General features: G+C 42.5%; 2 protein-coding genes and 1 long non-coding RNA gene across 6 annotated transcripts; 1 reads left to right on the top strand and 2 right to left on the bottom strand.

Moving 5' to 3' along the window:
* Window positions 1-273: 273 nt before the first annotated feature.
* On the bottom strand, window positions 274-4,837 carry LOC119497439 (gonadotropin-releasing hormone II receptor-like). 2 transcript variants are annotated; one of them, XM_037785571.1, is made up of 3 exons: window positions 3,205-4,837; window positions 1,755-1,956; window positions 274-1,109 (listed from the first exon to the last, which is right to left on the bottom strand). In XM_037785571.1, the coding sequence occupies exons 1-3, from the start codon at window positions 3,811-3,813 to the stop codon at window positions 712-714; spliced, it is 1,209 nt and encodes a 402-aa protein (XP_037641499.1). In that variant the 5' UTR covers window positions 3,814-4,837; the 3' UTR covers window positions 274-711. The 2 variants fall into 2 exon arrangements, with proteins under 2 accessions (XP_037641499.1, XP_037641500.1); XM_037785572.1 differs by having other exon boundaries at window positions 274-1,106.
* Window positions 4,838-7,339: 2,502 nt separating this feature from the next.
* LOC119497438 (tetratricopeptide repeat protein 24) lies at window positions 7,340-14,603 on the bottom strand. 3 transcript variants are annotated; one of them, XM_037785569.1, is made up of 14 exons: window positions 14,420-14,603; window positions 12,548-12,787; window positions 11,146-11,439; window positions 10,769-10,970; window positions 10,443-10,649; window positions 10,223-10,351; window positions 9,993-10,114; window positions 9,714-9,782; window positions 8,606-8,661; window positions 8,421-8,494; window positions 8,016-8,127; window positions 7,870-7,898; window positions 7,697-7,736; window positions 7,340-7,591 (listed from the first exon to the last, which is right to left on the bottom strand). In XM_037785569.1, exons 2-14 carry the CDS (start codon window positions 12,749-12,751, stop codon window positions 7,480-7,482), a joined length of 1,650 nt encoding a protein of 549 aa, XP_037641497.1. In that variant the 5' UTR covers window positions 12,752-12,787; window positions 14,420-14,603; the 3' UTR covers window positions 7,340-7,479. The 3 variants fall into 3 exon arrangements, 2 of the variants coding, with proteins under 2 accessions (XP_037641497.1, XP_037641498.1); XR_005208920.1 differs by lacking the exons at window positions 7,340-7,591; window positions 7,697-7,736 and having other exon boundaries at window positions 7,862-7,898; window positions 8,016-8,201; XM_037785570.1 differs by lacking the exons at window positions 7,340-7,591; window positions 7,697-7,736; window positions 7,870-7,898; window positions 8,016-8,127 and adding an exon at window positions 8,247-8,304.
* On the top strand, window positions 11,328-12,697 carry LOC119497442. Its single transcript, XR_005208922.1, has 3 exons — window positions 11,328-11,463; window positions 12,382-12,425; window positions 12,559-12,697. It is a non-coding gene; the product is annotated as an uncharacterized LOC119497442 (long non-coding RNA).
* Window positions 14,604-15,523: the final 920 nt, after the last annotated feature.

The raw sequence follows: 15,523 nt of genomic DNA, 5'->3' as shown, positions 1-15,523 counted from the left end.
CCAGTCCATCGCAGGGCTGACACATATAGACAGACAACCATTCACGCTCACATTCACACCTACGGGCAATTTAGAGTCCACAATTAACCTAACCTGCATGTCTTTGGACTGTGGGAGGAAACCGGAGTACCCGGAGAAAACCCACGCTAACACGGGGAGAACATGCAAACTCCACACAGAAGGGTCCCAAGCCGGATTCGAACCTGCAACCCTCTAGCTGTGAGGCGCCAGTGCTAACCACTGCACCACCGTGCAGCCCCATGTACATATATATATATATATATATATATATATATATATATATATATATATATATATATATATATATATATACACAGTGTACTGGAGTACAGGTGATAAGTTAAACCAGTGAAGGTCAGATTTACAGGAAGTTAAGTTGCTCTTTAACGTGATGAAGAAACAGATTCACTTTCATTTGATTAAATGACTGACGATCAATATGAGAATAAAATTAATAAATCAATCAATAAAAACTCCTAAATTAATTGAACTCTTCCCAACAGAATCATAATAAAGACGTTATTGTCCTGTTAAAGCTGCAGGAGGTGATTTTTGTCCACCAGGGGGGCAGACAGAGTCCAGATCCAGCTGACAGACTCAGAGTCCTGATCCAACTTCAGCTGATCCAGTTCAGGTTTTCACACTCTGACAGTGTTCATGTGACATCATTAACTCCTGTCCTCTGATTGGTCAGTCTCCCGCCTGGTTGTTGGTGGCGGGGCCCGCCTCGTGCTCCCCGCTGTGAAGACCCTGCCTGGCGGACCGTCGGTCCGGAGATCGCAGCGAAGCGTCCCTCCTCGTCCTGCGGCAGCAGGCGGCGAGGTCGGCCCTGAAGGACGGCGTGTAGAAGCCGTAGATGACGGGGTCGCAGCAGGTGTTCAGGTTCCCGAACACGAAGAGGCCGTGGTGCACGTACTCAGGTGTGACGCGCAGCATGTCGGGCTGGAACCAGTACCAGATCCCCAGCAGGTAGTACGGCGTCCAGCACACCACGAAGGACAGGACGATGACCACTGTCATCTTCAGAGTCTTCATCCGAGCCTTCGGGATGATGTCGGTGCCGCTGCGACGCAGGTACGACTCACCTGCTGAGAGGGGGAGGGGCTTCGTTAGTGATGTCACACTGCCAGTGATGTCACACTGTCAGCGTGTTACAGGTGTTGTACGGGTGTGTTACAGTTGTAGTACAGGTGTGTTACAGATTTTGTACAGGTGTGTTACAGGTGTTGTACAGGTGTGTTACAGGTGTGTTACAGGTGTGTCTTACCTTTGTCTCTCCGGTGCTGCAGGTGGATGTGCAGCAGGATGTACAGGTGTGTTACAGCTGTTGTACAAGTGTGTTACAAGTGTGTTACGTGTGTTACAGGTGTTGTACAGGTGTGTTACAGGTGTTGTACAGGTGTGTTACAAGTGTGTTACGTGTGTGTTACAGGTGTGTCTTACCTTTGTCTCTCCGGTGCTGCAGGTGGATGTGCAGCAGGATGTACAGGTGTGTTACAGGTGTTGTACAAGTGTGTTACAGGTGTTGTACAGGTGTGTTACAGGTGTGTTACAGGTGTTGTACAGTTGTGTTACAGGTGTGTCTTACCTTTGTCTCTCCGGTGCTGCAGGTGGATGTGCAGCAGGATGTACAGGTGTGTTACAGGTGTTGTACAAGTGTGTTACAGGTGTTGTACAGGTGTGTTACAGGTGTGTTACAGGTGTTGTACAGTTGTGTTACAGGTGTGTCTTACCTTTTTCTCTCAGGTGCTGCAGGTGGATGTGCAGCAGGATGCGGCTGTAACAGCAGCTCATCACCAGCAGGGGGACGACGTACAACGTGGTGAAGTGGAACATGTTGTAGACAGTTTCCTGCCAGCGGCGGCTGAAGCTGCCGTGCGTCGCACACTGAGTGAAGTCTGCGGCCTCCATCCTGATCGCCCGGAAGATGAACAGCTTGAGGGAAACAGATGGAGGATTCTCACTGATCAACCAAATTACAACAGGACAAATCTAATATTATATTCTAGTGTTTTAGTTATTTATGTGTGTATTAAGTGATGGTTTTAGTCCCAGTTTAAGTTTTCATTTTTCTACTGTGAAACTTAACCGTTTGTCTCAGCTCTGTTTTCCAGCTGGGGGCCTCTTAGCGTTGTTAGCATTCCTTATAGAAACCAAAGGGAGCAGTTAGCCTGAGCTAACAGCAGGAGGTTTAATCTCTCCATCAGAAACATTCCTGCAGGGATTTCATGTTCTTTCACCTGATGGAGGAACTTCCTTCTGCACCAGAGAGCAGCAAGACTTTATCATAATAATAATAATTATTATGATAATAATATGGATAATAATGTATAGATGAAATGCAGCTATGTAATCTCTTCTATAATCAAAGATCTCTTCACCTTCACTTTGTCCTTCAGTGCAGCTCAGCAGATTATCATCTCATAAATATTAATATTGCATATTAATATTAAACAAACTCATGTAAAGCTCCCATCTGCCTCTTAAATATTCTGCTGGACAAAAAATTCAGCAGCTGAAGAAGAGACGGGTCATATAATCTGTAAACATACAGTACTGTAGTAAAGTTAGTAACCAGCTGTTGTACTGATGTGCTTCTTCTTTCCTTCAAACTACTGTTGAACTTCCAACTGTTCAACAGTAGTGATGGAGGTTCCAAGGTTTTTGGTCGTCGTCATCTTGGTTTTTGGTCTTCGCCATCTTGGTTTTCGTCGTCACGATCTTGGTTTTAGGTTGTCGCCATCTTGGTTTTTGGTCGTCACGATCCTTGGTTTTTGGTCGTCGCCATCTTGGTTTTTGGTTGTCGCCATCTTGGTTTTTGGTCGTCACAATCTTGGTTTTTGGTCATCGCTATCTTGGTTCAAGGTCAAGGTTCGAGGCTGGAACACGGGTCATGGGGTATAACACATGCACAGTGTAACTGGAGCTGCGGTTGTGCGTTGCGATTGTGGTAACACATGACTACAGGTTACATGTTACCTGTGGTCATGTGTTACCTGTGGTCACGTGTAACCCGTGGACAGGTGTTACCTGTGGTCATGTGTTACCTGTGGTCATGTGTTACCTGTGGTCATGTGTTACCTGTGGTCATATGTTACCTGTGGTCACGTGTAACCCGTGGACAGGTGTTACCTGTGGTCATGTGTTACCTGTGGTCACGTGTTACCTGTGGTCACGTGTTACCTGTGGTGATGCGAGCAGCAGGCTGAGGCTCCAGGCCAGCAGCAGCATGCGTCGGTTCCTGCGGTGCGCGCTCAGAGTGTCCAGTGGGTGCAGGATGGCGTGCTGGCGGTCAAGGCTGATGACGACGAGGATGAAGGCGGAGGCATGCATGGCGAACAGCTTCAGGAAGCAGAGCAGCTTACAGAGCGCGTCTCCAGCGTACCACTGCACCGTCACATTCCACACCGCGTCCAGAGGCATCACCACAAATGTCATCATCAGGTCGGCTGACGCCAGGCTCAACATCAGCGGCCGCAGGTGAGACGCCAACCGCCGGCCACGCCCACGCCACACACTGACCAATAGGGCGACGTTACTGCAGGCGGCAAACAGGAAGAGGACGAAGGTGGCTCCGACACGGAACTGAGCGGCCCGGGTGAAGCTGGGAGCCTCCCAGTCTGTGAGAGGGGGGAACTGGGAGCTGTTGGGAGGGGGCGTGGCCACAGAGATGGAGGGTGGAGCCAGTGATGACAGCCTCCCGACAGACCAGTTACCTGACATCCTGCAGAGAAGAAGAAGAAGAAGAAGAAGAAGAAGAAGAAGGTTGTGAGTGTTTGGACAGTCCAACATGTTTCAAAGCAGTTTGATCTCACAGAGGCTATTGTATCTGTTGTCACGGCAACTGTGAGGTAAACAGTCCTTCACCAGGAATGTATGCTTGCATCTACAGTATTTGATTGGCCAATGCAGTCTTACTGGATGATGTCATGTTGTGTTGCATGAATGAATGAATGTTGATCTGAATGCAGAGAAATACTTTTATTTGAAGCAGTTCAATAACTTTACTTTACTGCTGCTCTCTCACTGGTTTTTGGTCGTCGCTATCTTGGTTTTTTGGCCAATGCCATCTTGGTTTTTGGTCGTCGCTATCTTGGTTTTTTGGCCAACGCCATCTTGGTTTTTGGCTGTTGCCATCTTTATATACAGTCTGTTGTCACAACTTGTCCCTGTCTACCTTGGGAGGTGGTTTGGCTGATCGGATCACAATCACAATGGTCAAGAACTATCCAATCACCCAAAACACATTTAATACCAGGTGTGAAGGGGGTCTTTATCTCTGAAGTACACCACTAAAACATCACCAAACATTTTCAACAGTTTTCAGACATCTGAAAATTAAAATTGTCCAATATTTCACCATAGAAACAAAAGTCAAAACAGTCAAATCGTTTTTTCTTCTTCTCTTATTGTTGTGACCTATGGAACGTATCATGTGACTCCCCCGATGGTCTGGCGACCGTAGTTGAGAACCACTGAGCTAACCTCTTACCTCTAACAGCATCGTGTCAGCAGGTGTCATGCTTCTATCTGTTCCTGTCTGATTGAAGCAGAATCTGATTGGACGCCTGCTACCACCTGTCTGTTCACCTGTTTATCTACCAGCCAACCGTCCGTCAGCTCTTATTGTGACAGAGACTTCCTATCCGTCAGCGCTGATTAAAGATCAAAGATAAGAGTCTCGTTAAAGAACCTGAGTGGTTACCACGGTAACTGATTCACACCGACCACTGAGGAGTCAGCTGCCGACTGTTTCACCTGTTCAGAGCTCGTTAACACATTAACTGGTTCATCAAGGATTTCATGTCGTCCTGTTCTGATCACTAATCAATGATCATTGATTAGTGATCATTGATTACTGATCATTGATTACTGATCATTGATCAGTTAATCACATGTACGGGTCTTTCAGAATAAAAGCAGGGAAATACAATTGTGTAAAAGTATATACCTGAAACAAAGAATCATCAATCAAATTAATATTCATGTGATATTGATTATTCTGAGATTGATACACACGCGCACACACAAACACACATCCATCCTGCATCCAAAAATAGCTGCAGAGAGCTCTGTACTGTAACCCAACCTGTGTGTGTGTGTGTGTGTGTGTGTGTGTGTGTGTGTGTGTTCTTGTCACCTTGGCAACCTCCTCCTTTCTCTGCAGACCAGCAGGCCCCTCCCCCCTCCCCTGATCGGCTGACGTTTCCCTGTGAGTCACAGTAAAGTCATTACGTTGACACCTCATGATATGATTATAAGCCATCACAGTCTTTGTTTCTGTACCATTTATTATTTATTTCTCACTGTGTCAGCGTGCTGCTGTTAAAGAACAGCGTATTTGTGCTAAATATTAGTATCAAGTGTTAATTAATTGCTGAGAGCTGCTGGCAGGAAATTACCTCACAAATTTAAGAAAATAAGACTTTCAGGACTGGAAGGAGTTTGTGAATCTACAAAGTCAACAGTAAACAAGTACCTGTTTACTGTCTGTAATGTATAGGTAGTATAAAGTAACAGGAAATGAAAATACTCAAAATACCTCAACATGGTTGAAGTCGAATTTTGTTTTTTAAATTTTTTTATTAATTTTTATCTTAGTTTTTATTTTCTAATATTTCTTAATGACGTTAACAGTCTTAATAAATGTTGTTGAACAATGATGGAAATAAACCAAACAGTGCTTCAGTACTTAGTTACTGTCCACAGGTGACATCTGGTAAAAATCAATCAATAAAAACCTGATCAGATCAATAAAAACCTGATCAGATCAATAAAACACATTCAGCAGCTTAAATAGAGAAAATCTCTGATCAATAAATTAATAAATCAACTTTAAAACATAAAAGATTACAGAGAAGAAACAAGCAGCACATTTCACAGTTATTGATCTATAATAAACATTAATCAGTGTCTAGTTATTGATTACTGATCATCAAACTGATCAGCTTCTGTTCTGTCTATCAGTGAGGCTTTTATTGTGAAAGAGTCTTTACCTGATTCAGCAGCTCTGAGTGATTCTCCTCCTCATGTTCAGGAACCCACAGAGAACCCCAAAGAACCAAGTCTGATGAACAGAACCCGATCTGATGAACAGAACCAGGTCTGATAAACAATCTGATCCGGATCAGTTCAGGTTCCTGTCGACTGCAGCAGCTTCTGGAGAGAAACCTTCAGACTGCAGCGCAGGGAGGAGGAGCTCCGTGAGGCTGAGAGAGTGTGTGTGTGTGTGTGTGTGTGTGTGTGTGTGTGTGTGTGTGTGTGATATGTGTGTGTGTGTTTGTCTGCTGCTGATCCAGGTTCAGTTTCATGATTAATAACAGATCTGCAGCCTGAAGGTGTGAAACATCACATTAACAATCAATCAATCAATCAGTCTCCTGCTATAACAGCTGGTTACTGTTCGTTTGTATTAGAAGGTTTATTATTATCAACATTAATATTATTAATTAATTCATATTTTTCTCTTCCTGCGTTTTTGTTTGAACTCAAATAAACAAAAGTCAAACGTCAACGTTCTCACGCTTTAGACGTTCTCAATGTTCTCAATGTTCTCGACGTTCTGAGCGTTCTCAATATTCTGAGCGTTCTCGACGTTCTGAATGTTCTCAATGTTCTCAACGTTACGTTCTCAAAGTTCTGAACGTTCTCAATGTTCTTAACATTCTCAATGTTTTGAAAGTTCTCGACGTTCTGAACATTCTCAATGTTCTTGACATTCTGAGTGTTTTCGACGTTCTGAACTTCCTTCGTCACCGTTTTACTTCAACAACAAAGTAAATGTGATTATTATTATTCTTATTACATCATCGTCCTCATTCTGACCATCCAGGAGACTTCCCGCCGTCTAACAGGGAAACATGAAGGAAGAACTGCTGCATGAGTGTGTGTGTGTGTGTGTGTGTGTGTGTGTGTGTGTGTGTGTGTGTGTGTGTGTGTGTGTGTGCGTGTGTGTGTATATGTGTGTCTGTGTGCGTGTGTGTTTGTGTGTGTGTGTGTGTGTGAGGGTGTGGTGTGTGAATCCTGCCTGATCAGCAGAATTAAATATTTGATGATTCAGCAGGAAGTTAAATCTGATCCTGAGACAGTTTTTACTGCAGAGAGAAAACAGGTGATGAGTTAGAATCCTTCAGACTTCCTGGTTGCTGCAGTGACACCTGTGGTTGCCGTGGTAACAGCAGGTGGTTTAAACCAGCAGTAGGCAGAATGTTTTTGGCATCATTGGGCAAAGATTCCATAATAACCTTTCAGCATATGGTAATTCAAGTGTTCTGAGAGAAAACTAGACTTCTGCACCTCCTCATGGCTCTGTTTTCAGGAGGTGACGGGAGACTTCTACCAATCACAGGTCATTTCAGAGAGAGAGAGCGTTCCTATTGGCTGTTCATTCAATGGAGGCAGCTGTCAATCACTCGCCAACACCGGTCAAACGGTCAAACTAGGCAGGTCTAGGTGAGTCTACATCAGCAAACAGAACCGAGACCTCCATCTGGCTGCAGGGGGCGTGGCCTCTCTGATGTCACCGGAGCTGGTGGACGGGGCCTCTGCCTTCTGGACCAATGAGGTTTCACTGAAAGACAACAACCACCAATCAGGATTCAGCTTAGATCGTCTTTTATTTGAATCTTTATTTATAAAAGTTTTTGGTGTGATTTGATTGGCAGGTGTCAGTTACCTGTCAGTATGAGGGTTCTCTCTGTCCGACCACAGCTCACCTGAAAACACACACAGGTACGTCATCACCTCCACTTCCTGTCTTTTCAACGGAACATCTCATTTTTAACAGTTCTCCTGTGTTCTGCTGAGGAGGGAGAACACGAGAGAATTCAGGTGTACCAGGTGACTCACTGTGCTGCAGCTGGTCTGATTGGTCTGAACTGGAAACACAGAGACACAGATGTTCATGCTAACAGCTATTTGGTTCTCAGAAACTGAATCTTAAACTGATTTATCAATAACTGTCATACTCTATAAAAATGATTGCTATGTGTTACCTGTGTAATCCAGGTACCATGCTCATGTATTCAGGTCCTTCAGCGGCTCCGCCCCCTGCTGACCCACAATGCTCTGCTGCTTCCTGTCTACCTGTGGCCTCCTGCTGTGATCCTGTTCACACACTGACTGTTAGTTTGACTGCGTCACATAGCATCATGTAGCGCTGCTCAGCTAACACCTGTAGTCTGCGACGGACCCGCCACACAGAGACAGACAGGATGTGAAGCGGTGCATCCAGGTAACGTGTGTCATGGCGCCGTCAGCATGTATTAAGACAGGGGGAGCCAGCTGTTGCCATGGCAACAGTTTAGTGTTTTAAATTGTGAAAATATGCAAAAGAAATCAAAATTGTTACACTGTTAGTGTTTATCTGCCTGTTTCTACCTGGAACAGGTGAGACTCACCATGCCCCGCCCCCCTCTGATCGTCTGGCTGCTGGTTGGATGCTCTGCCTGGACTCTGTGTGATGTCACTCCTCCTGAGATTAATGAAGACAGAACTGATCAACAATCAAGATCAGTATTGATAAACTGCTGAAATGATGCGTTCTGCCTCAGGTGTGTCACAGTGACAGCTGATTAGCTGTTACCTGACCAGCTGTCCGACAGGTGGGCTGAGTGGGTGTGGTCTGAGTGGGCGTGGCCTCTGAGTGTGAAAAAAGGAGTGATGAATGAAGACAACATCAAATGAACGACTCGCTCCTGTTAATAATAACTTCACTTTATTAGGTCAGAGGGGTGATTTAGTGTTTTGGTTAGTCGGAGGTGTGATTTGGTGTTTTGATTAATCGGATGTGTGATTTGGTGTTTTGGTTAGTCAGAGGTGTGATTTAGTGCTTTGGTTAATCGGACGTGTGATTTGTTTTTTTGGTTAGTCAGCGGTGTGACTAAGTGTTTTGGTTAGTTGGACGTGTAATCTGGTGTTTTGGTTAATCGGATGTGTGATGTGAGGTTTTGGTTAGTCAGGGGTGTGATTTGGTGTTTTCGTTAATCGGACGTGTGATTTGGTGTTTTGGTTAATCGGATGTGTGATTTGAGGTTTTGGTTAGTCAGGGGTGTGATTTGAGGTTTTGGTTAGTCAGGGGTGTGATTTGGTGTTTTCGTTAATCGGACGTGTGATTTGGTGTTTTGGTTAATCGGATGTGTGATTTGGTGTTTTGGTTAGTCAGAGGTGTGATTTAGTGCTTTGGTTAATCGGACGTGTGATTTGTTTTTTTGGTTAGTCAGCGGTGTGACTAAGTGTTTTGGTTAGTTGGACGTGTAATCTGGTGTTTTGGTTAATCGGATGTGTGATTTGAGGTTTTGGTTAGTCAGGGGTGTGATTTGGTGTTTTGGTTAATCGGACGTGTGATTTGGTGTTTTGGTTAATCGGATGTGTGATTTGAGGTTTTGGTTAGTCAGGGGTGTGATTTGAGGTTTTGGTTAGTCAGGGGTGTGATTTGGTGTTTTCGTTAATCGGACGTGTGATTTGGTGTTTTGGTTAATCGGATGTGTGATTTGAGGTTTTGGTTAGTCAGGGGTGTGATTTGGTGTTTTGGTTAGTCGGAGGTGTGATTTGGTGTTTTGGTTACTCGGATGTGTGATTTGGTGTTTTGGTTAGTCAGAGGTGTGATTTGGTGTTTTGGTTAGTCAGAGGTGTGATTTTGTGTTTTGATGAGTCGGAGGTCTGATTTGGTGTTTTGGGTCATGTGATCACACCTGCAGACTCTGCCTTAGAGCTGCCGTTAGACGCTCCACCAGTCGATCCTGAACACCACTAGAACTCTCCTGAAAGGGAAAAAGGAGCTGTGATTGGTCAGAATGATGTAAAATCTGATTGGCTGAACTCAACTTTGTATCAATATGTCATGTGATTATTGAATATTGATAGATCATTGATAAAAACAATCTTAATAAACACAGTTAATGATTGTGTTAATCTCACTGTCACATGTGACCTCTGACCTCCACATTAACACACAGGTGTGTTGTTGTTACCTTGCAGTGAGACAGAGCAGCCAGAGCCTGTTTGTAGAGCTGAACTGCTTTCTGCTGCTTCCTCTGCTTCAAGTAACACTCTGCCAACGACTCACACACCTGAACCTGAGCCAGGTGGTCCTCTGCAGAGAGACAGACAGGTAACACACACCTGAACCTGAGCCAGGTGGTCCTCTACAGAGAGACAGGTAGAGACAGACAGGTGGAGACAGACAGGTTACTAATGTTACCGGTGTCTCTGAATCCCTGCAGCGAGAGGATGAAGCTCTCTGCTGCCTCTTCTTCATCACCCAGCTGACTGCAGGCAAACGCCAAGTTACTGAAACACCGAGCCTGGTCGCCACGGCAACCCAGAGAGCCTGCACACACACACACACACACACACACACACAGGTGATGAGTCTGATTGATTGACAGGTGATGAGTCTGATTGATTGACAGGTGACTGACCGTAGAGGCCAGCAGCCAGCCGGTGGTAGCCTACAGCAGATGTGAACTGGCCCAGAGAGTTCAGAGCGGCTCCCAGGTTGTGCAGCACTTTGGCCAGCAGGGGGGGCTGCTGAGCGCTGGGACCCAGAGCCTGCTGGAAACACTGGACCGCCTCCTGGAAACACCTGAGCCGGCAGTAAGACATGCCCACTGACAGGTACAGTTCACCTGGACAACAGCAGACAGTTAGTCAATCTAATCTAATGTTATCTAGTATAGTCCCAGCTCGATAAAGACCAGGTGTGTGTTTAATTAATGAAGTTGTGTTGGTTAATGAAGGTGACTACCCAGAATCCTCGGGTCGGTGATGCTGTCTGTCAAACTCAGACACTCTGTCAGCACGCCAATGATGTCATCATGGCTGAACTGATCTGATTGGATCATGTGACTTCCTGCCTCTTTGAGGGCAGCGGTTGCAGAACCCAACATGGCCGCTACTCTGTAGCTCTCTGCAGCCCGCCGGAAACCCTGAACCGCCAGAGACCAGTCCTACAACACACAGACACACAAACAGCTGTCATCTGATACACCTTTTACCTGACATCTTACATCTGGTACAGGTTCTGTCTGTAGTCCAGGCTCTGACTCTAGTTCAGGTTCTGTCTGTGGTCCAGGTTCTGAGTCTGGTTCTGGTTCTGGTTCTGTCTGTGGTCCAGGTTCTGACCTGTACTCTGCTGTAGCAGCGGCTCATCTCCATGCAGGCGTCTCCCTCGCTGCCTCCGTCTCCCTGCGATCTGTAAAGCTGAGCGGCCTGCAGGAAGTAGGCGGCGGCCTCTTTGCTCTGCCCCAGTGCATTGTGGGCCAGGGCCAGGTTAAACTGGAGGTCCGGGAGCCGGTCGGCTTTCTGGCCGGGCTGAGCCTGATGCAGGAAGTCCAGACCTTTCTTAGGTTGGCCCGCCTCCACGTAGGCAGCACCGAGGTTAAAGGAACAGGCCCGGACGACCCGATAGTCCTGCAGCTGAGGAGGAGCAGCGCATGATGGGTAATTAACTACAGTCACAATAGTTTTAGGAGTCCTGCGGGTACTACTGCTGTTACTACTGTTGTTATTACTGTTGTTGTTACTACTGTTATTACTCTTAAATACTGTTGTTATTACTCTTATTACTGCTGCTGTTATTACTCTTAAATACTGTTGTTATTACTCTTATTACTACTGCTGTTAATACTCTTACCGTATTACTACTCTTATTACTACTGTTGATACTACTGTTGTTATTACTGTTGTTGTTACTACTGTTATTACTCTTAAATACTGTTGTTATTACTCTTATTACTACTGCTGTTACTACTGTTGTTATTACTGTTATTACTACTGTTGTTATTACTATTGTTATTACTCTTATTACCACTTTTGTTATTACTACTGTTGTTATTACTATTGGTATTACTCTTAAATACTGTTGTTATTACTCTTATTACTACTGCTGTTACTACTGTTGTTACTACTTTTGTTACTGCTGTTGTTATTACTATTGTTATTACTCTTATTACCACTTTTGTTATTACTACTGTTGTTATTACTATTGGTATTACTCTTAATACTACTCTTGTTACTGCTGTTATTACTGCTATTGCTACTTTTATTACTACTGTTGTTATTACTCTTATTACTACTCTTATTACCACAATTGTTATTACTACTGTTATTACTCTTATAACTACTGTTGTTACTAGTCATATTACTACTGTTGTTCACTACTGTTATTACTGCTATTATTACTTCTGTTGTTATCACTCTTATTACTACTGTTGTTACTACTTTTGTTACTGCTGTTGTTATTACTACTATTATTACTGTTATTACTACTGTTTTTATTACTGTTGTTACTACTGTTGTTACTGGTGTTGTTATTACTGCTGTTACTACTGTTGTTATTACTCTTAACACTCCTCTGAGTGTGACCTGTTGGTGACCTTTGACCTCAGCAGTCTGACCTGTTGGTGACCTTTGACCTCAGCAGTCTAACCTGTTAGTGACCTTTGACCTCAGCTGTCTGACCTGTTGGTGACCTTTGACCTCAGCAGTAAGACCTGTCGGTGACCTTTGACCTCAGCGTTCTCACCTGTTGTGCAGCCTTCAGACCGTTGTTAAAGCAGCTCAGAGCGTCTTCAGTCCGTCCTTCCTGCAGGGCTCTGTGACCAGCAGACGTTAACTCCTCGATGTCCACCTCCTTCTGAGCCTCCTTCCTCCTCACCTCCTGCTCCCTCCTCCTCCTCCTTCTCACCTTCACCTCATCGGTACCTGGAGGAGACGCATCAGACGCCATGTTGGACCTCCGGAGGAAAACTCACCTGGACAGAGTCTGAAGAGAAACACAGAGACATGAAGACATCAAACCTGATGAGTCTCCTCTTAAACCTGCAATGTTGTATTATTATTATTATTATTATTATTATTATTATTATTATTATTAATCAGCTGATTGTTTTGATTGATTGATCAGTCATTTGTTTATTTAAATATGATAAATATAATAATAAATCGTTGAGATCCATAGTGAATTTTTCCAACAGTAAGCAAACATGGCCTCAATTTCATTCATTTTAATTTGACCTTAAATTATAAATAATTGAATATATTTTATTTAAAATGTCCTATTGTATCATTAAAGTATAAAATGTTGTGAAACATACAACAACAGTTAATGTGAAACCGACCAGTGTTTGAGGTTTTTACCTGATAAATAAGATAGAATAATGATTAAATTATATTAAATATAAGGTATGTTAAATGTTATATTGACAAAACTTTCTCACCTCAGTTAAAATCCAACCTAATGATGATCTGAGTGAGGATCATGGGATCTGATCGAAAGCCCCAGAACAGCTACTAAAAGTTTTGAGTGGATATTTCTTTGTCAACTGCTGTTTCAAGCTCAAACGTTTATATTGATGTGAAGGAGATGAGATCACTTTTATTCTATACTTCCAGTTTGGTTTGAGTTGGTGAAGCTGAAAGCTAAAGCTAAGGTAATAGCGCCCTCTGCTGGAGGAGTCCGCTCTTCAGTTTTCACCAACACACAAACAGGTGAGAGAACAGGGAGATTTCATAATGAAGTCTGGCTGAAATCAATACACAGTAAAGAAAGACATTTATTTAGTTTATTTTGAGTTTATTCACTTTTTCACTCGTTCATTTGTGTTTATAAATCCTCCATATTTAACCATTAATATTTCCATTTTCTGCTACTTTTTTCTACTACATTTCAGGGGGAAATATTGTACTTTTTACTGCATTTATCTGACAGCTTCAGTTACTTTGCAGATTATCTGCAGATCTAATAATTGCTGATATATTCTTATAGATTAAACTACCAGCCGTATCTAAAGTCATTAAAAGTAGCTCCACCTTTACCAGCTGACACATCCATTCAACCTTTATTTTAACTCTGAGATATGTTGAGGCAGAAGCCACCTTTACAGTATATAAAATCTGAGACATCAAGAAACACAAATAAGAAACGTACATGAAAATGACGATAAAAAGTCAAAATAATAAAACCTGAAGAATAAATAAAACAGTTTCAATCTGAAGCAAGAACAGCTGGAAGTGAAATAAGATGGAATTTAAATCAATAATTATAATTAATAATTTATTATAATTATTTATAATAATAATAATTAATTATAATGCAATAATAATAATAATATAGATTATTCTGCATCATGAGTACTTTTACTTTTAATACTTTAGTTATATTTTGATGTTAATGCCTCTGTAGCCTTTTACTTTTAATTTTGAAATCAGGATTTTTACTTGTATTTCTACATTGTAGTATTAGCCTAGTACTTTTACTGAAGTACAAGATCAGAGTACTTCTTCCACCTCTGAAGCCCTCAGACTGAAGCCAATTCTACTGCTGTTATTAGCATTAGCTACTAGCTAGCCTGCCTTTAGCAGTGTGCTAGCTAACACTCAGTGAACCAACACTTACTGTCTCCAGGTGAAGATGAAGGTCCGTCATACTGAGCTGTTAGGTGATCAGATATCAATCACTGATGTGAGATCGATATGTTGTAATAAGTGACGTGTTTAATGGAGAAGCTAGCAACATGCTCCTATGTGCTATCTGCTGCTAGCTGCTGGCTGGCTGGCGTTGACTACGCTGCCATGGCAACATGGAGAGGACTACATATCGTTGTCATAGGTCAGGGGTCTCTTAGCAACCTGCGGCTCTTCAGCTCCTCTCCAGTGGCTCCCTGGGGATTTTTAAACACATTTGTGGAAATGAATAACTGATTTTTTGTTTACATTTTCATTTTTATGCATCATTGTTGTAGGTCTATGGTACGACGGTACGACAGAGTATTAGGGACACATTGAGGAAAAAATTAATCTGAGATTTAGAGAATAAAGTTATAGGTTTACGAGAAACAAGTTGTAATTTTATGAAAATAAAGTCACAAGTTTACGAGAATAAAGTCGTAATATTATGAGAATAAAGTCACAAGTTTACGAGAATAAAGTCATAATATTGTGAGAATAAAGTCACAAGTTTACGAGAATAAAGTCGTAATATTATGAGAATAAAGTCACAAGTTTACGAGAATAAAGTCATAATATTGTGAGAATAAAGTCACAAGTTTACGAGAATAAAGTCGTAATATTATGAGAATAAAGTCACAAGTTTACGAGAATAAAGTCATAATATTGTGAGAATAAAGTCACAAGTTTACGAGAATAAAGTCGTAATATTATGAGAATAAAGTCACAAGTTTACGAGAATAAAGTCATAATATTGTGAGAATAAAGTCACAAGTTTACGAGAATAAAGTCGTAATATTATGAGAATAAAGTCACAAGTTTACGAGAATAAAGTCATAATATTGTGAGAATAAAGTCACAAGTTTACGAGAATAAAGTCATAATATTGTGAGAATAAAGTCATAGGTTTACGAGGAAAAAAGTCGTAGTATTATGAGAATAAAGTTACATATGAGAATAAAGTTGTAATATTATGAGAATAAAGTCACAAGTTTACGAGAATAAAGTCATAATATTTTGAGAATAAAGTTATAAGTTTAAGAAAAAAAAATTG

The sequence above is a fragment of the Sebastes umbrosus genome, chromosome 11 (genome assembly GCF_015220745.1).
Source record: "Sebastes umbrosus isolate fSebUmb1 chromosome 11, fSebUmb1.pri, whole genome shotgun sequence".
Lineage (NCBI taxonomy): Eukaryota > Metazoa > Chordata > Actinopteri > Perciformes > Sebastidae > Sebastes > Sebastes umbrosus.
Note: the sequence above shows the minus strand (reverse complement) of the source record. Positions and strands in the feature narration are given on the sequence as shown.